Consider the following 21194-nt stretch of genomic DNA (forward strand, 5'->3'; position numbering starts at 1 on the left):
ATAGAGAAGTGAAGTGATCTGCCCAGGATCATGCAACAGGCAAATGGCGGAGCTGGGATTAGAATCCAGGTCCTCTGACTCCCAGGCTCGTGCTTTTTCCACTAGTCTAAGCTGCTTCCCAAAGCACATGCAGAAACACAGATCCCAGCTGTGCCCAAGGGCATCTGTCCCTGTATGAGCCACTGAATCTCAAGACCCCTTCTCTCTAACACAAGTTGTTAGACCTATCTTAGAGTGAGACTGATACAGACTGAAACCTTGTCCATTCCCTGAGCATGGTTTGAATTTTGGTGTAGGTAAGCATCTGTGGTCCACTCAAGGTCCTTGAGCAGACAGGCTGGCCAGATTTTTCATTCATTCAATCATAATTATTGAGCGCTTACCATGTGCAGGGCACTGTACTAAGCACTTGGGAAAGTACCATACAATAAAAGAATGATCATGGCAGTACAAAACCTTTGGAGGAAGAGGATTCCAAACATGGGACTTTTGAAATTCTATTTTGGGACCTGGATTATAGATGAGGCATACCAGGCATTATCAAAGAGATATTGGATTTAGTTCTCCCTGTTGACAAGAGGAAAAGGCAGGGGCATATCCTTTTTTAATTTTTTTTAATATGGCATTAGTTAAGCACTCTACTGTGTACCCGGCACTGTACTAAACAAGGGTAGATAGAAGATAATTGGTTTGGACACAGTCCCTGTCCCACATGGGGACTCAAAGTCTTAATCCCCATTTTACAGATGAGGTAACGGAGGCACAGAGAAGTTAAGTGACTTTCCCGAGGTTATACAGCAGACAAGTGGTGGAGCCAGCATTAGAACCCAGGTCCTCCGATTCCCCGGCCCGTGCTCCCTCCCATAGGCCACACTGCTATCCTTCTCAGTGAGGTGGTTGAAACAACCTTCCTTTGTCCCTGCATGTAGTCTGCTGTCGAGAGGGACTTAAGCAGCTGCTAGGAGAGGCTATTCTTCTTACTCAACAATAAGGAATGACCTTCCAGAGGGTAGAGGTGTCAGCTACGTGAATAGTAAAATAGCTGTCAGAACACTCAGGTCGGCTTTCACTCTTCCTTGGACTTTAGCCACCTTTTCAAGGAAATGTAATTCCTTTCCATATGCACTTGCATCGTAACAGTGTCACTGCAGAATCAGGCTCATAGTCTTCCATATGGTCCTTAGTTCCGATTGAATATTCATTCAGCCATATTTATCGAGCGTGAACTATGTGCAAAGCACTGTACTGAGCGCTTGGGAGAGTACAATATAACCATAAACAGGCACATTCCCTCCCCAAAGTGAACATCTCTCTAAAGCAATGAATATGGTCCTTACATTGTCATTTTTATGTTTGGAAATAAATGCTTCTGTTGGTCGGGCAGGATGTGAAGTGCTTAACAAATAACATTAAAAAAAGCTCAAAACTGAAACTAAACAAAGTAAATTGACCCAGTTCTTAAGGGATGACTTCACTGAATCTCAAATCTTTAGAGATGCTTCGCAAAATGTGCACTTAGCACAGGGCTTTAGCAGTTAGTAAGCTCTTGTGAAATACTAATTATCTTTAGGTCTAGTGATATGGAAGTGTGAAATTGGAGCATAGTATTGTAATTACCACCTCAGCTAAGCAAGTAAACTTTAAAACTTTATTTCAAGCCTTTAGTTAAGGGCAGAGGAAAAATAAATATGAAATGGGCCTCAGGGGGGCACAGATGAACGAAAATAAGCAGTTTTAAATAATTCTAAAGCTGGTTGTAAATGGAGGGTCTTGAGGCCTCTTTCACTTCTCTAAAACTTTGTTTCTGCATCAGCTTGGTTATACGGTTAGTCCCCAAAGTGTGCTTTCAGAATGGCTTTAGTTCTTCTTCAATTTCTAGAGACCTCCTCCACAAATCCTGTTTTCACAAAACAGGATTTGTAGACTAGGCTAAACTCCTTCTAGACTTGGAAGCTCATAGTGAGCAAGGGGTGTGTCTAACAACTCTCTTATACTGTAACCGTCCCAAGCACGTAGTAAGGTGATCTGCACACAGTAAGCGCTGAGTAAATGCCATTATTTTATTGACACATGAAACCAAGAAGCTGCATCTGTTTATTGTTGTATTGTACTCTCCCAAGCGCTTCGTTCAGTGCTATGCTCGCGGTAAGCCCTTAATAAATACAAATTGAATGAATGAATAGGAGAGTAAAAGCATCTTCAGCAACTCTGTGATGTCCTTTGGCTGCCTGGAAATCTCTCCTCCTCTCTAGACTGTAAGTTCCTTGTGAGCAGGGAATGTGTCTGCCAACTCAGCTGTATCATGCTCTCCTAAGTATCATTTAGTTCAGTGCTCTGCACCCAGTAAATGCTAAGTAAATGCCATTGATCGATGGCAGCTCAGCCACCAAAAGTACTCTGCGATCCCATTCTTTGTACATTGCCTCAGCTGAGAAGTTGTACATCTTCATCCTGGTAGCAGTGACCATAATGTTTAGGTTGGCATTCAGTGGAAGGTCACTCTGTGGCTCTAAAACCCAAGCTTTATAGCTATATTTCATAAGACCTTAAGACTGTAAACTTCTTGTGGACAGGAGACACATCTACCAACTCTGATGTGTTGCATAATAATAATAATTATGGTATTTGTTGAGTGCTTACTTTGTGCCAGGCACTGTACTAAGCACTGGGGTGGATATAAGCAAATGGGGTTGGACACAGTTCCTGTCCCACGTGGGGCTCACAGTCTCAATCCCCATTTTACGGATGAGGTAACTGAGAGAGAGAACTAAAGTGACCTGCCCAGGGTCACATAGCAGACAAGCGGTGGAGCAGGGATTAGAACCCATGACCGCCTGACTCCCAGGCCCATGCTCTATCCACTACACCAAGCTGCTTCTGTTTGTAGGCTTCCAAGCACTTAGTACAGTGCTCTGCCCACAGTAAGTGCTCAGTAAATAGCAGTGACTGATTAGTATGTCATAAGATGTATGATGCAGAAGCTTAGAAATGCGTAACGACAAGTTGTGGCTTCCCTCATACCTTTTATCATCTGCTGAGGAAAATCAACCAATCAATGAGTGGTATTTACTGAATGCACATTGTGTACTGATAAATTGCTTTTCTTTTTTGAAAAATAGCATTTATTGAGTGCCTACTTTGGGCAGAGTCCTTAACTAAACTCTGGGGAATCCCCAGGCAATAATTAGATATCGACCCTGACCTACAGGTGGCTCAGAATCTAAGGCTATATGGGCGTAAAACACCATAAGAAAACAAGATTTGTAAAAACAATAAAAGCTTCAGTACAGCAAAGGGAGCCGATTTGCAAACTCTTCACCACTTTGGCAGGACCATCCGGAGTCCAGCAGTCACGACAACCACACTCTCCCCAGTATTTCAGATTTTTGCAAAGCTTCCCCCCCCCCCCCCCCCCCCCGTTTGCCTGGAGCCGGCAAAACTCCTTGGCCTTTGTTGGGGTGGGGGGGAGAAGCCAACTTGTGCCCTGATCCTCCTGTGGTGGAGAAGCCAGGGACACAGAGTGGTTTCTTTCAATAGCTGCATTGGTGACTGGGTGTCACATGTCTTGTGGTAGAAATGCTGGAGATTTTCCCTGATTGTGTCTTGGTTCCTAAAGTGATTCAGCTAGAAAACGTGTGGCTCCGTGACAGAAGCGCTCTGAGTTGTAGTCACAGTTTTGTTGGCCTCTGGCCAAATCACTTAACTTCCCTAAGTTTCAGTTTCCTCACCTATACGTGGGCTGGAAATGGCAATTTACCTTAGAGAAATCACTATAAAGTTTTGAAATATTAAATGGTTGAGGGCTGCTTTCCCAGCTACTTTGAATTAATTTAAAAGGATTACTCTTCCTCAAACGCTGCCCTCCCTTACTTTGACTCTTGTCTTTGATGGCCCTTACTTATTATGTGGTCAGTAATCAAAGAGAATGATTTAGAGCAGGGAGACTGTGGCTCCTTTTAGAACCTAATGTGGCCTTGGGGGAGCGCTGAGCACCCCAAAATGTTAAGTGCCACTACCGTGGATGACATCCCCCCTGCACTCCTACCTCAAAGCTGCTTCAAGAGATTTCCCCTCCTCTTCACTTTCCCTCCTCTCCTTTCTCTCTCTTTTACCTCCCTCTTAATCGATCAACCAGTGGTATTTATTGTGCTAAGCACTTACTGTGTAAAGAGTTGGTAGGCACTATCCTTCCCCACAAGGAGCTTATGGCTTACTCGGGGAGGCAAACACTAAAATAGATTAAGGAGTGGGAAAATTGTAGAGTATAAAAATATTTACATAAGCATTATGGGTCTCGGTTAAGTAACCAAGTGCTTAAGAGGTACACAGCCAAGTTCATAGTTCACACACTCTCCCCTTCCCTGCTGAAAGGAATAGCTGTCACTTTGAATGGCTGTTGCTATGCAGTAGAGAAGCAATGTGGTGTCGAGGATAGAGCCTGGCAGTCAGGAGAACCTGGGTTCTAATCCTGGCTCTGACACTTGTCTGCTGTGTGACCTTGGGCTAGTCACTTCACTTCTCCATACCTCAGTTACCTCATCTGTAAAATGGAGACTAAGACTGTGAGCACCATGTGGAACATGGACTGTAATGTGCCAATCTGATTAGCTTCTATCTACCCCAGCACTTAGTATAGTTCCTGGAAAATAGTAAGCGCTTAACAAATACCATATATTGGGTATGTACATATGTATTATGTACATATAAATAACCCAATATATGGTATTTGTTAATGGTATATGGTTTATGTATATATATACAGAGAGAGAGATAGATAAGCAGCTCATGGTACAGTGATGTCATTATATGATTTAATGTGCGGGAGGGCATCATAAAACCAAATAGCCCTGGGCCCTGTGCTAGGCACGATAATAAGTAAATAAATAATTTATTAATATATAGTCATGTCGGTCTCCCCTCTAGACTGTGAGCTTGTTGTGGTCTTGGAATGTGTCTGTTCCTTATTCTGTTATACTGTCCCAAGCGCTTAGTACAGCATACAGTAAGTGCTCAATAAATATGAATGAATGGGTTAATCTGGCCCAGCTGCTACCAAGTAGACATTGCATGGTGGGTGGGGGAAAAGGCATTTAAAAACTGCCACTGCCATGCAGGGTGAGGAATGAAGTGTTTTAAACAATGGGGCACATAATGAAATCAGCTGTGCTATTTTGTGTTGAAATTGTTTGATTGGGTCCCTGTACACCAACTACCCAAGTGTTTTATTTCACTTGTCTCTTCTGCACAAAAAGATTGCCGTCCCCTGATTTAGTAATCATTTATATATAATATTGCAAACTGGTATTTCCCAATTTCTTTCAAAACTGTGCAATTTATATGAGCTTACTGAAGTCACCCAACCTTTCCACTTTTTAAAATGCAAACATTTTATCACCTTTTAACATGGAGATAGTGATAATCAGTTGTCATATAACACGCCAAAAAACTCACACCGAGATATGCAGTGTTTTCCAAAATGCAACGAAAGCATGGTAGAACCAACTGTACATCTATCCCATTTGCTTTATAAGGTGGTTGTATTTAATTACTAAAGAATAATGTATTAAATTATATTAAAAACTTAGATTGCCAATTATGAGCCCCTGAGGATCAAGAATCATATTTTCATTGATTTTTATGTAATTTTTACAGTGTTTAGTACTGTGGTTTGTGCAGGGTAAGTGCTAGTAGTAAATAATCATAACAAAAATTTTAAAACTATGAAAACTGCTTGAAATTCTTGTGAGGTCAGTCCTAAGCAAATGTAGAATTTTAATTTTCACAACTGCATTTTCCTCAAAACTTTAATTTTTTTCTTAATTTCAGTGTTTTAGAAAAGCTCCAAGGTCTGTCATTCAGTCAATCCTAGCATAGATTATTGAGCATTTATTGAGTACCCACTGTGGGCAAAGCACTTGGGAGCATTCAGGATAGAAACTGGAATATGTGATCCATACCCTCACATATCTTACCATCAGATTTCTCGAATTCCACAATATGTCAGTTATTAAAGTGGAATTTTACGCTCTCTAGACTGCCATCTCATTTTGGTCAGGGAATATGTCTGCTACTTTCATCGTATTGCACTCTCCCAAGTACTTAATACAGTGATCTGCACATAATAAGCACTCAATGCCATTGATTGAATGATTAAAAAGAGACCAGGGATACCAATTTTCCTTCCCCATGAATGTCCTATAGGATTTTCTATACTAAGGGATGGCAGTTTTCAAAGATCTTCTTTAACTTGAGGCACCTAGATAAGAGATAACATTGTACCCATTTTTTTTGGCCTCTGGAAAAAGACAGTGAAAATAAGTTCATTCATTCATTAATTCAGTTGTATTTATTGAGCTCTTACTGTTTGCAGAGCATTGTACTAAGCACTTGGAAAGTACAATTCAGCAATAAAGAGAGACAATCCCTGCCCACACTGGGCTTACAGTTGCCATCTCTCTTTGGGGAGTCTCTGTTTGTGTCTGACAAGGAGTCAGAGGGCTTTATCATCGAGTCCTGACAGCGAATATGGAGAGGGACAGTTTCAAGGAGAGTTATTAGGTTCAAAAGTGCCCTGAATTCTTGCTGAACATTTAAAAATCAATTTATGGGTAACTGAGGATGTGAATTGAAAGTTCTTTTTTTTTTTTAATTCTCCCAGTGGCTCATCATTAATTATGGTCCAGTAAAAGTCTCCTTTAGCCATGCTGAATTGTTATTCCTCTGCCCTCTGCAGACTGGTGAGAGTTTGATGAGTTATAGCTAAGGAAATTCCTTGCCCTTCTTTAAATATGGATTTTTCTAACCAGAGCACTTCTCACCATCTTCCCATATAAGCACATATGCACCCTGCAGAAAATGCCTGCAAGTTTCATCTGTTTCCAACTACGAGGACAGTAAGGAGGAAGCTAATTCCACTTCTGCAAAGTTTACTTTGCATGTTATCCTATCTGATGCAATACGCAGTCCAGCCAAGCACACACAATCAGTCCTCGGATTTACTAGCCAGATTGGTTCATAAAAACCTGTGTCTCAAATTGAAACGTCAGCCAGGGGCACTTTTCTCTTAGGAACACTGTTATAAAAGGAGGATTGATTGATCTCTGAACCAAGGCCGGAGGCTTCATTTTTTTCATTAAACTTCAGAATTTTGCACTTGATTGATTATAGATGAGTAATATAGCTCATCTACATATGAAAATTGTCCTATATTGATATAAAAATACATTTAAAGTCAAAAACTGAATGGATAAAGTACTACACTGTACAGTGTTTCACTCTTATGATTATGATCTAATAAGCTGATATATTTTAGTGCTCCCCCCACCCCCTGGGTCTCCCTCACTTTTTTAACCAAAAATGGACTCGGGTAGGTGTGAATGGGTGAGGTTTCTTCTTTAAACTTTCCCCTCTTCTGACCCATGCTCCCAGGAGCTCATCGTGAACAGGGAATGTGTCTGTTTAGTGTTATAATGTACCCTCCCAAGGGCTTAGTCCAGTGTTCTGCACACAGTAAGCACTCAGTAAGTAGGATTGAATGAATGATTAAATGAATGAGCACTCCCTCCCTCTCCCACATCCGAATCTATATCCTCTACTCTCCCTACAGCCACTCTTTCCCTTTTCCCGGCCCCCCACTGGCTTGCTTTCTTTACCCTCTTCCCCGGCAGGATCACCTAACCTGGGAGCCAGGCCGGATTGGGGCAAGGTCATGGAGGGTGAAGGCGTTCCTCACCTTGGCCTCCATCTCAGCCCTGCCTCCTGCGAGGGGAGGTTGCAGCTGGGGAGGGGGCTTGGCCTGGTTCTGTCCAACAGTATTGCTCCTAAAAGGGTGGGGGGAACAGGAATTGGGAGCTGTGTGGCAAACCGCAAGCATGGCGGGGGCACGGTGCAACCATTTGAGAAGGGGAAAGGGGGAGTAAGTTTATTGAGAAGCTGGCCCGGGAGTCAGAGGACCTGGGTTCTAATCCTGGCTCGATAACTTGCCTGTTGTGTGACCTAAGGCAAGTCGCTTCACTTCTCCAGGTCTCAGTGACCTCATCTATAAAATGGGGATTAAGACTGGGAGCCCCATGTGGGACAAGGACTGTGTCCAAGCTGATTAGCTTGTATCTACCCCAGTGCATAGTACAGTGCCTAGCACGTAGGAAGTGCCTAACAAATATACCTATCCAAAAAAAAAAAAAAAGGTGTGGGACAGGGTGGGAGGAAGCTGAGGAGAGATTTCCCCTCAAGCACAGCTGGATTGTAAATTTGGGCACAGTCACAGAACCAAGCAACATGTTGATTGAATCATTCGATTTAACTACTACTGATTGAAAAACATTGGCAGCACCATTCACCAGACCTTGATGCCATAGCTTGAAGATCGCACAAATAGTTTGAACTAACTCAAGATCCCATAAGACGGCAATGGGCAACACAGCAGTCTCTGCATAGATGGCGGCTTCTTCATTAATACCATAGATTGGCGAAAGGGTGGGGTGTTAGCATCGGTTGGCGGGTTTAAGTAGGTTCAAAAAAGTTCTGAAAGTTCAGCTTTTCAACTAAATGATTACAGGAGCAAGTAGGGTAAAAACCATCCATGAACCTGTGCTTAATATGATGAAAGTTTCCAGAAAGAAGATCTAGTGAAAAATATATTTTTCTCAAGAAAAAGAAAAATTGCCCAGAAAGGGAAGATTGTGCCTGTGGTAACCAGACAGCAGTATAGAGGAGGGGGGAGAAAAAGTGCTCTCTATCACTGCTTATAAGTCAGCAGAGTATCCATTATATAAAATGCTTATTAGAATACGGTTGACACAGGAGGTGTCTTTCTCTTGGCATTTTTGCTTCCTTGCTTAGGATTTAATGAATGCCGGGGCAGATATGAGATTGGCTTAAAAAGGCAGTGGGTTCCTGGTCTGCTCTTTTGATATGTAGCGCCCTCTCCTGAATTAACGTGGAAAAGATGGTTGTAATCCCTGCAGGACTTCTTTGGTCGAGGTACAGAGAATCCATATGGAATCTGGTTTAAAACCAATTATAATGGAAAGTGGGACGTTATGCATTCGCATATGTGCACCCATTCATATGAAACTTGTATTTACCAAGCTTAGTGTAATAGCATATCTTTACTCTAAGAATGACAACCACCAGTCTATCTTATAGCAGTGTTTTCCCCCCCAAACACTGCAAAATTGTCCCATACCAAGTAAAGGAAATGAAATTCCTTTCATCCTCTCTCAAGGATGGGTCTTGGGAACTATCACTTGGTCACTGATCTAAACATTTCGAATTCCCAGAATAACTTTTTGATCTTTTTCCAGATGAGGCGAGGAAAAAAACAAAAATGAAAAGAAATAAAATATTTGTAAACCAGAAGTGTTTCTCCATCAGCTGTCCGTATGGGTTATGTGGGGTCAGATTATTTGTCAGAGCACATTACAGTTTTTAGCAGAGGCTGAAATCTCATAGTTATCTCATTCATTTTGGCAAAACATTTATAACTCAAATCTCTCCTTTGGGTGCTGCCAGTGTCTAGTAGCCAAGTATCTTCAGACAACTTTTCGTTTAGCTGAAAAGCAGTGTGAAGTCAAAAGTTTGCATTTTTAATTCTTGGATTGCTTTAAATCTTAAATTCTGTCTTTTCCTTCAAGGCACATCCCAATCTCCACATCAAAAGGAAATAAATCAAATTCCATAGTGGGGAAAAAAAAATCTCCATCTGCACTTTGTACAAAACTAGCCTCATTTGTGCCCAGTCAGTTACTACAATCCCACCATTGTATGGGGATTAATGTGGAGTTGGGGGTGGGAAGAAGGGGAGAAGAGAAGGGGATTTTTAAAGAAACTTCTAGATTTCTAGAACCCCAGCTTAAATTGGTTTGTTTACTGGAATTTGATCTACCTGCTTTCAGGAAAACTAATTTAGAAATTAATCATTGTTTTGGAGGTTTTTTGGTGTTAGTTTTAAAATTTTGCATATTTCACCTGAAAAAAATCCCCAGAATATGGGGTTTGGAATTTCAGTTGCATTGGTTAAATAACTAACCTCTTTTCTTCTATGAGCAGCCAGCTGATGTAGTCTCACTCCCAGTATTTCATAGAAAGAATGCCCAGATTCTTGAAGGAAAGAAAAATGCATTTTGCATTTTTAGTCTTCTTAGGCACTTGTTTTTAAACAGATGATATTTTATTGGGCTTTGGCTCCTCAGGACTACAGGGAGATTTCAGTTTTGAGAACTTTAATGGGGAAGTTCATTTTAGTCTCCTTGTTCTACCCGAGGTGTGAGTATGCTTCTGAAAAAGAGAATATTCAGAAGAATTAAATAGAAAAGAGTTGATCTTAATTTTAGTGGGTTATTTGGGTCTTCTTGGGTTTGCACAATGAACAAGGCAAACACCAATGAATCCCTGGTTACAAAATCAGAAAGTCATCCTAAGTTCATATATTGGCAAAATTGTCCAGCCTTCTTAAGGGATGGGAGACTAATGGGTAGAAAATGTTACCTTCTGATGAAGAACAGTTGTGTGGAGTTGCGTGTCTCTAGTTAAGGATCATTTCCCAGTTTCCATAAAGTTTCCAGTCTCCAGCTGCTCCTAGGGTTGGATTCCATTGCAGTAATGTTAAACAGTTTACATTCCAGGCACACACAGCTCACAAATAATGTTTGGCCCAAATCAGAAACCCTTCTGTGCCACAGAAAAGGCATAATGCAGTTTTGCTGTCAATTTGATTTTCCAGTTACTCTGGGATCTGTTTCCTTTACTTTCTGCTTCCACCCTTCCTCTGTGGTCAGTTCCTCTGAGCACCATTCTCTCCCCAGCTCCTACCTCTGCACCTACTTTCTCCCTCCCACTTCTTTACATCCCCTGCTTTCACTCCAGTGACTACTGGGATTCATTACTGACCCAGCTGGGTGCTGTGTATTGCAGCAGCCGAGTCTAATCAAGGACCCACGCAGATGAAGACTCCGAGATTAGATCTAGGCTCCTTAATGCAGTCACAGAATCATTCCATCACCCCATTTGAGTGCCAGAAAGGGGTCTGGAAAGGCAGAGTCGGGCAGGGGTTAAGGCAAGCATGGTAATCATCACAATTGGGGGCATAGTTAAGTATAATGATCGGTATTAATAAATGGAATTTATTGAGCACTTACTGTGTGTAGAGCACTGTATTAAGTTCTTGGGAGGGTACGACGTGTAGCCAGCACCGTAACCGTAGTCATAATCGTTTTTGTTAAGCATTCATTAATTCATTCAGCTGCATTCATTGAGTGCTTACTGTCTGCAGATCATTGTACTAAGCGTTTGGGAGAGTACAGTACAACAATACGCAGACACATTCTCTGCCCACAATAAACTTTCAGTCTAGAGGCGCTTAGTATGGGCCAAGGACTTTTCTAAACATTGGGGTAGATACAAGAAAATTAGATTGGATGCAGTCCCTATCCTTCAGGAGGCTCACAGTCTAAGGTATTGAATCTTCATGGGACAGATGAGGAAACTGAGGTATGGAGAAGGATAGTGATAGTGCCCAAGGTCACACAGAGAAGTGGCAGAGCCGGGAGTATAACCCGGGTCCTCTGACTCCCAGGCCCATGCTCTTTTCACTAGACCATGCCACCGGGCCCTTGGGACATAAGTAAAGGAGTTCAAGATGCAGAAACCACTCTCCAAGAGTTTATAGATTGGTAGAGGTAATATCATTCCCCAGGGGCTAGTAGAGGGGTTCCCATCCCCCCCAGATCTCTGAACGAAGCCCAGCCTCACCCTTTCCAGTCTCTGACAAGATGTGAGAATTTCCTGTTGGGGCCAGAGATACCCCAAATAGTGGCTTACTGGTCCATTTCTTTGATGGTTCTTGTTAAGAGTTTACTCTGTGTCAAACACTATTCTAAGTGCTGGGATAGGTATCAGTAATGGGTCTCACAGTCTTAAGCGAGAGGGAGAACCGGGATTAAATCCCCATTTTACAGTTGATGGCACTGAGGCACAGAGAAGTTGTGACTAGCCCAAGGTCACACAGCTCCTCTGACTTCCAGACCCATATAAGGGAGTATACTTATTAATCAGCTGGAAATTGTTGCTGGTTTTATAATAATGCCCTCTAAAGCACTGGATCAGCCTTGTGGGTTTTGCAGAAGGCAGGGAACTTTTTTTTTTTTAAGTTCGCCTGTGAAATAGTTAAAAGTAGACTAGGCCAGGCCAAAGGAGTGCATATTGTATGTTCCAAGGGGATATCTCTCCTGTGGTGCTCAGCAGTACACACCCTTGACCTTGAAATAAGAATCGCCTGGAGCCGTGCTAGGCCTTTGACACTTTGTTTACAAAAATGTAGATCCCCACCGTGGCTTTTCACACTTTTCTTTATAACCCAAACCGACTCTATCTTCTTTTACCATCCCTTCCTCCCTCGAACTGGATACTGGGGCCAGGTGGGTAAACGAAGCCTTTTCCAAGACAGCTCAAATAAAATACCCAAGTTGTACTTCTCTTCGAAAAGAGTTGGTGTTTAACTGTCATACAAACCAGAACACTGGAAATGTGTGGTGGAGAAAACAGATTTTCGTTTCCCTCTCAAAGACACCCTTCAAATTAGCATTTGAAGAGGGAGAGTCATACAGCTGTTTTCCAAATCACACTTGGAATTTTTAATCCTATTTATTAAACCAGTTGAGCATATAAAAATTTATCTTGGAGGCCCTATTGAATTGGGGAACCGTAAACTTTAATCGGTAATGAATCATGACCGCAGACTATGATTAATCCGACCCACTTGGATCAAACAGGAGAGGAAATTTTTTTGTGGGTTTTTATTTGCGGGTTCCCCCCGCCACCCAAGATTGTTCCCTAGATATTTTCCAGGATGGGTTTATGCATCAAAGGTGAAATAGAGTTACTAGCTACTGGGTTCCTGCAGGTTTTATTTCCAATCAACATTGGCGATGACTGTGAAGTGGGTGAGGCAGTGTAGAGAGATGCAAAGTCCAGGGATGACAAGGTGAAGCGGTATTTCTGAGGAGCATGGAATTAGAAATCTCAAACAGGGACGGAAAGAGAAACCAAAATAAGAAAAGAGCAGCCAGTCTGACCAACCAATCCATGGAAAAATGTGTCTTATAAAAACGTCCACCCACCCTATAAAGTCTGCTAATGGGGAAAGGTAGGTTTACAATTCAAAGTAGTGAAGGGTTCAGTGTTTTACCCTCCGTTTAATTCCCATCAAAAGTCTGATCCAGGTCTTGGAAGCCACTTTCCTGCACTTCCTTTGACTGGTTGGTGGTTCTGCTGTTGTTCTTTGCATATTGGAGATACAGACTAATCAGCAGATTTGCAGAGTCGATGGAACTCAAAAGCTAGTTTTGATATAGTGTCATTCATTTCCAGGTGGCTTGTTTTGCTGACGATATGATTACTTACAAAATGCCGAAAAATAAAGTCCCTGCCTTTGTGGGGATGGAACCCTCCATTTTATAGTACTCTCCCAAGCACTTAGTTCAGTGCTCTGCACAAAATAAGGGCTCAATAAATACCATTCATTGGACTTAATTAGCATAATCAACATTATTGGAACAAATACCTAATATAAGCAGAGCAATCTAAGACACAGTCCTGTTAGAGATGTGTGACTTTGGGCAAGTCACTTAACTTCTCTGTGCCTCAGTTCCCTCATCTGTAAAATGGGGATTAAAACTGTGAGCCCCACATGGGATAACCTGATTACCTTTTTATCCCCCCAGCGCTTAGAACAGTGCTTTGCACATAGTGCTTAACAAATACCAATATTATTATTATTATTAATTTGCAATATGATCCAGTGCTCTTTTCCCCCTTGACACAGAAAAATGCTGTCTCTTTTTGCCTCCCTTTCTTAAATTCTCAGTTCCTTTTGCAAGTAAGCAAGGAAAGGGGGTCTTAGGAAGATCAGGGGAGTCTTGTTTTTTGAAGTGGAGGGCGAGTGTTCTGGGGCAAGATTGGGAGAAAGACTGCAGGATGAGGGTAGAGTGTGTAATTTTGTTGTTCCACCTTCAACTACTCTGTACCTTTTATCTTTCTCATTCATTTTACCAGTTTTCCTGAACAGCATGTGCTTCTTCCTCTCCTTATCAATCAGTTAGTAATTTTTAGTGAGCACTGCTGAGTGTAGAGCAGTGTACTAAGTACTCTGGAGAGTACAATAATAATGCTATAGTATAGTTAGTAATGTGCACTGAGTGCTAGGGTAGATACTAAATAATCATGTCGGACAGTGTACTTGCCCTTTTCGAGACTCACAATCTCAGGCAAAGGGAAAACAGGTTTTGAATCCCCATTTTACAAATGAGGAAACTGAGGTTCAGAGAAGTGAAGGGACTTAGCCAATGGCACCCAGCGGGTAAGTGGCAAACCCAAGATTAGAACCTGGGCCTTCTGACTCCCAGGCCCATGGTCTTTCCACTAGGCCCCTTGCCTGCAACTGGGTAAGAATCATGGACCCTGCCCTCAAGAAACTTACAGTCTAATGGGAGAGACTAACCTACACAAGTATTTCCAATGCTATGGCTGTTGATGGCTAAAGTCTAGATGGATAAGTAGATAAGTAAAAAGAATTAGCTCATATAAGTTGAGAACATGCATAAGTTTTTGAAACCTAATGTAAGCTGCGAAGGTGGAGCTCAATCGAGAAAGAATTCCTGGAGGTAGTGGAATTTCTGGAAGGCCGTGAAGATGGGGAGAGTTGTGTGGTCTGGTAAATTTGAAGGAAGTTTTAGGCAGGAGGAAGGGCGGAAGCAGAAGATGGAGGCAGGTGCATTGAAATCAAGTACAGTGAGGAGAGCTTGGGAGGACTAGAGGGTATAAATTGGGCTGTAGCGGGAAAACTGAATTGATAAATAAGAGGGAGAAAGCTAATGGAGCGCCTCAAGACTAATGGTCAGCATATTTGATGTGGAGAGAAATGGGAAACAATTGAAGGTTTGTGAGCAGTAATGAGATGTACAGAATATTGTTTTAGAAAAATGATCCAGGCAGCAGAGTGAAGTCTGAATTGGAGAAGGCAGAGACTAAAGAGGGAGTTTAGTGAGGAGGCTAATTCAGTTATCTAGCCAGCTCCTGGATGAAAGTGGGTACATGTTTGGATGGAGAGAAAGAGTCTGATCAGGGCAATGTTTGTTTTGTTTTATTTGTTTTATGGTATTAAGTGCTTACTGTGTGTCAAGCACTATTCTAAGTGCTTGGGTAAATACAAGTTAATTAGGACACAGTCTCTGTCTTGCCTGGGGCTCATGTAAATACTTAATCCCCCTTTTAGGTGAAACTGAGGCACACATCAAGCAGTTGGTAGAAGTCAGGATTAGAACCCAGGTCCTCTGACTCTGGCCCATGCTCTTTCCACTAGGCCACGCTGGTTCCTGTGGAGGAAAAACCCTCAAGAGTTGACTTGTGAATAGCAAATGGTTGTAACTTAGGTGGCCCTTAGACCCTCTGGGAGAGAATAGTTTTTTGTGGGTGGGAGGCAGTGGGTTAGTAGCAGGTTAGTCAGTCAATCAGTAAGCACTTGGAAGTGACATGTTCCCTGCTGACAAGGAGCTTGTACTCTAATGTGGGGCTGTGGTATTAAGTGCAGGGGTAGATTCAAGGCAGTCAGATCAAGCCCAGTCCCTGTCCCACTCGGGGCTTACAATGTGGCTTAATGGATAGAGCACTGGGAGTCAGAAGGACCGGGCTTCTAATCCCAGCTCTGTCACTTGTCTGCTGTTTGACCTTAGGTAAATCACATAACTTCTCTGTCCCTCAGTTACCTCATATGTAAAATGGGGATTAAGAGCATGAGCCCCATGTGAGACAGGGACTGTGTCCAACCTGTCTACCTTGTATCTATCCCAGCGTTTAGAACAGTGCTTGGCACACAATAAGTGCGTAACAAGTACCACGATTATTATTGTTAAGTAGGAGGGAGAACAGGAGCACTTAATGCAGTGTTTTGCATACATTAAGAGCTCAGTAAATACGATTGAATGAATTGAATACCCATTTCACAGGTGAGGAAATTGAGGCACCGAGAAGTGAAGCGACTTACCCAAGACCACGTGGGCAAGTGGCCGAGCTGAGATCAGAACCCAGGTCCTCTGACTCCCAGGCCTTTGTTCTTTCCACTAGGCCACAGGAGACAGATATAAAAAATATTTACAAATAAAGTAATCAAAATAAAATTATTTGATTGTATAATTGAATAAGCATACGTAAGTGCTGAGGATGGATATAAATAAGTACACAAGTGGTGAAGATGGTTGATGGGTTTATATGGCATCTCCTCCAGGAAGCCTTCCTGGACTAAACTCTTGTTACCCTCACCCCCCTCCCACCCCTTTTTACTTCCCTACTGACTTTCTTATGCACTTAATTCCACCCACCACCCCCAAGCAATTAGATACTCCTCCCCATCCTCCTTACCCCCTCCACTTAAGCACTTATGCACTTATGCACATATCCTGATTTGTGGTTGCTTCCTTTAGGCCGTTTATTTTAATGTCGGTCTCTTCCTCTAGCTTGTAAATTCTCTGAGAGTAGTGATCAGGTCTATCAACTCTATTTTATTTATCAAGAGCTTCACTGTGTGCAGAGCACCATACGGAAGAACTCGGGAGAATGCATTGTAACAGAGTTGATAGACACATTCCCTGCCCACAGTGACCTAACAGTCTAAAGGGGGAGACAGACATAAGTATAAATAAATACATTACGGATATGTACGTGACTGCTGTGGGGCTGAGGTGACGCAGAAGGGAGTGGGAAAAGAGGAAATGAGGGCTTAGTCAGGGCTTTGTCTCTTGGAGGAGATGTGCCCTCGATAAAGCTTTGAAGGAGGAGAGAGTAATTGTCAGATATGAAGAGGGAGGGCATTCCAGGCCAGAGGCAGGTTGTGGGTGAGAACCCAGCGGTGATGAGATAAACAAGGTCGAGGTACAGTGAGTATGTTAACATTAGAGGAGCGAAGTGTGCAGACTGGGTTGTAATAGGAAAGCACCGAGGAATGATAGGAGGGAGCAAGGTGATTGAGTGCTTTAAAGCCGATGGTAAGGAATTTCTGTTCGATGCGGAGGTGGGTGGGTCACTGTTGGAGGTTCTTGAGGAATGGGAAAACATAGACTGAACATTTTTTTAGAAAAATGGCCTGGCCAGCAGAGTGAAGTGTGGACTGGAGTGGGGAGAGACGGGAGTCAGGGAGGTCAGCAAGGAGGATGGTGTAATAATCCAGGTGGGATAAGAGAAGTGTAGCCCTTCATATCCACATTCCCCACTCCTTCCACCTTCAAAATTCACTTAAAATTGCATCTCCTCCAAGCGATTTTCCCTGATTTAACCCTCACTTATCCCCTACCCACCCTTCTCTCTGTATTCATTCAATCATATTTATTGAGCGCTTACTGTGTACAGAGTACTGGACTAAGAGCTTGGGAGAGTACAATGCAACAATAAATAGACACGTTCCCTGCCCACAACGAGCTTATAGTCTAGAAGGACTATATCAGGCACTTGGCTGTATACCCCTTAAGCACTTTGAAACTCACCCTAGCCCCACATCACTTATGCACATATTCTTATATTCTATTTTCCCTAATTTATTTAATGTTTGTCTTCTGTATTCTGTATGCGCCACGTATTGTACTTTCCCACGTGTTTAGTACCATGCTCTGCACAAAATAAGTGCTCAGTGAATTCCATTTTTTAATATGTGCCTGGCACTGTACTAAAAAAAGAGGTAGCTAATCATGTTGGACACAGTCCATGACCCACATGAGGCTCACAGTCTTAATCCCCGTTTTGCAGGTAAGGAAACTGAGGCTCAGAAAAGTTAAGTGACTTGCCCAAGGTTACATAGCAGAGAAGTGGCAGAAGCGGGATTAGAATCCAGGTCCTCCTGACTCCCAGGCCTGTGCTCTGTCCAATTGATTGCATAGAATACCATTGATTGACTAATAGAAGAGTTGAGAACAAGGTTCAGTTAGGAAGGATGAAGGAGTGGAACAGAGAAAGAGAGCAGATGTTGGTGAGAAAGGCTTGAAGGTGATTATGAGGCATTTTGGGGACTCCATTAGGAATCCAGTGGAAGGATTTGAGGAGAGATGGGTAGCAAGCAATGCTTCAGGGAGATTAGCTGTGCATCAGCATCTAATATATAGATTAGAAGGGGGAAGAGGCCGGAGACTGGGAGACCAGTAGAAGCTGAAACAGCAGTTTATTAATAATAGCAATAATAATAATGGCATTTGTTAAGCTCTTACTATGTGCCAGGCACTGTACTGAGCATTGGGGTGGATACAAGCAAATCCAGTTGTCCACAGTCCCTGTCCCACTTGGGGTTCACAGTCTCAATCCCCATTTTACAGATGAGATCACTGAGGCACAGAGAAGTAAAGTGACTTGCCCAGAGTCACACAGCAGACAAGTAGCAGAGCGGAATTAGAACCCATGACTTTCTGACTCCCAGGACCGGGCTCTATCCACTATTCCATGCTGTGACCGGAGCTTGAACCAGAATTGTAGTTGTGTGGAAAGGAAGGGATGGATCCGGGAAGCGATGTGAAGGATGAATCAGCGAGATTGGGCAACAGTTTGAATGTGAGAGTTTTAGGAGAGTGAGGAGTCAAGGATGGCTCTGGGATTGAGGGCTTCTGGGATGGAGAGCTTTGAAGCCAATAATAAATTATATTACTGTGTTACATAGTAAGTTCTTTTTAGATGTCAATGCTGGGGGAGGCACCAAGGTACAGTTAGAGTAAACACATCCCATGGTCCACACTGGGCTCACAACCCAAGAGGGAAGGAGAACATGGCATTGTAACGTCATTTAACAGATGAGGAAACTGAGGTTATAACCTTGCTGAATTGGGTTTATAACCTGAGTCTCCTGATCCAGTCTCATGCTGCCTCCCAATGGTCAGGAGTTTCTGTTAAATATGGAGAGGACTAGGTTGCCTTGGGCGGTTTTCGAGGAGGAGGAGGGGATGATCCGCAATTTGGGGGTTCACTGTGGGCGATATTTTTCTTTCTCTTTTCAGATCTTCAGTCTCATGAAGTATGATAGCTACAGTCGCTTCTTAAAATCGGACTTATTCTTAAAACACAAGAGGATTGAAGAAGAGGAAGAAGGGGATACTGACACCCAAACTGTAGCAAAAAGAGCCTCAAGAATATATAACACATGATCCAGAAAAGATCCCGAAAACTGGCCTGGCAATTTTTTTTTCCACTCTCAGGAAAAGTGTTGTAAATAACTGCTTTATTTTACATAAGGACTGAAAAGCACCAAATCTACATAGGGGATGTACCTGTTTGATTAACTGCTTTAAAAATGATGTTTTCCTGATTACCATCCCTGCCTCAGAAACACATCTCCTTGAAAGGTTTTGTCCTGAAAACATTCAGAATCTAGTAGGCTAAAATGCTGCCAAAGAGGCATATTTTGATTTAATTTGAAGCAACCAGTATGTGAATATAGGATTGCTCTACATTTTAGGCTCTTTCCTTTGCGCACTTATATTTTAGTGTTCTGTTAATCAGTTCGTGGGTCAGTATATCAATCATTATGGTATGCCTTTCAGTTCTGCACATACCTTTGCGTATATTATTTGTAACCAGGGTACTTTGGGATCAGAAGAAAAAAAGGGTCATTGACATTTTTTAAAGATGGGGGGGGGTGCGTGTTTGAGTGTGTAGTTAAACCAAAGAGATATTCTCCATAGGCTTGCCCTGCCTTCTGAATGATTCATGATATTTCAGGCAACTGCTTATTAGCGTTTAGGGAGAATACAGGCAAAAAACCCATCCTGACAGAAATAAGATCTCCACTATGAAAAATAAATAAATGGGCAATAGTTCAATGTCCCCATAGCAACACAAGTTACGGTGGAATAAAACAGTGGGATTAAGTCCATGTTGGAAATAAAGTTAGTGGCAGCAGATTTCTCTTTCCCTTCGCTCCCTGGGTGTGGACCCTCCGAAGTTGATGTGATGTGTCTAGCTAGTCACTACACCTCGAACGTGCTATTGAGCCCCAAGAGGTTGTATTCATTGTAAATCCACACAGTTCACTGAGACCATCGTCATCGGATTCGTTGCCATATAAACTTCTCCCCTTTCAGATACCCAGCTATCTGAAATGAAAACTCAAGGTATAATTTTTCAGACATCAACTCCGTGTTTTCTGGTCTCCTTCTGTTTGTCAGCCTCTCTGAAGAAAAAGGGAGGCGTCATTGAATTGTAGGGCAAAAGTACGAGCCATGGCTCTGAGCAGAACAGAAAGGATCCTACACGTGTAATCATATACTTAATGCGTTGAACTGTTGGGAGATTATTCCACAGCATTTATAGCTAAAATGAATTCCCTCTTCCCTCCTCATTCCCCACCTTATCTTCTTGTCTTTTCGTTTTTGTTAAATTCACTAGCTAGTTGTAATTCCATGTCTGTGGGACTGGGAAACAGCTACTTTTGACATCTGGCCATTTGAGGCTGTTTAGATTTCTGCTGTGGAACTCCCATGGAATTGACTCGAGCTCCTTGTGAGGCAAATAAAGGTGACTGGGAGAAAAGCATGTCTTTGTCCAAAGGATTGGATGACCTGTTCCTAGATTTCTGTCTGTTTTCACAAGGGGCGTGAGATATTTTATATGGACTCTTGAGGCCCTGTTAAAGAATGGTTTAACAAAGGTAAAAAAATTCATTTTTAGATTTTAGAATTGTTGAATTTGGGGCTGAGATCTCCAAAATGGGAGAGTATAATTTATTTAATCGCTTTGCAATCAGTAGGGAGCTAGGATATTCCCTGTCCTTATTTACTCTCATTTTAACCTCAGATTTCCTCCCAATTAGCTTTGGATTAGTTTTTAGATTGTGCTGTTGGGCAAGGTCAATTGTGTATTATGCAGTATTGTTTATTAACATTTACAAAGCATTGGAGGTTAGAAAATTATGATTTAGTCTTGAAGAAAACCAAAAATTATATATAATCTTGGGAAGACAAAGCAGCCTCAATGTTTTTGTGTGTGCCAAGCTCAAATGGAAAATGAGAAGCAGCATAGCTTAGTGGAAAAAGCATGGGCCTAGAAGTCAGAGGACCTGGGTTCTAATTCCAGGTCCTCCACTGGTCTGCTGTGTGACCTTGGGCAAGTCACTTCACTTCTCTTTGCCTCAGTTACCTCATCTGTATAATGGGGATTAAATCCCCCTCCCA

General features: G+C 42.3%; 1 protein-coding gene across 6 annotated transcripts in view; it reads left to right on the forward strand.

Annotated features, from left to right (window-relative positions):
- RGS10 (regulator of G protein signaling 10) overlaps positions 1-20985 on the forward strand; it is a 40198-nt gene extending 19213 nt beyond the window's left edge. For all 6 annotated transcript variants that reach the window (XM_029081328.2, XM_029081330.2, XM_029081332.2 and 3 more), the window contains one exon: positions 19023-20985. In XM_029081328.2, coding sequence (XP_028937161.1) covers positions 19023-19169 — 147 coding nt within the window. In that variant the 3' untranslated portion in view covers positions 19170-20985. The remainder of the gene's footprint in view (positions 1-19022) is intronic.
- The last annotated feature ends 209 nt before the right edge of the window (positions 20986-21194 follow it).

Source organism: Ornithorhynchus anatinus, chromosome 16, assembly GCF_004115215.2.
Source record: "Ornithorhynchus anatinus isolate Pmale09 chromosome 16, mOrnAna1.pri.v4, whole genome shotgun sequence".
NCBI classification, from domain to species: domain Eukaryota; kingdom Metazoa; phylum Chordata; class Mammalia; order Monotremata; family Ornithorhynchidae; genus Ornithorhynchus; species Ornithorhynchus anatinus.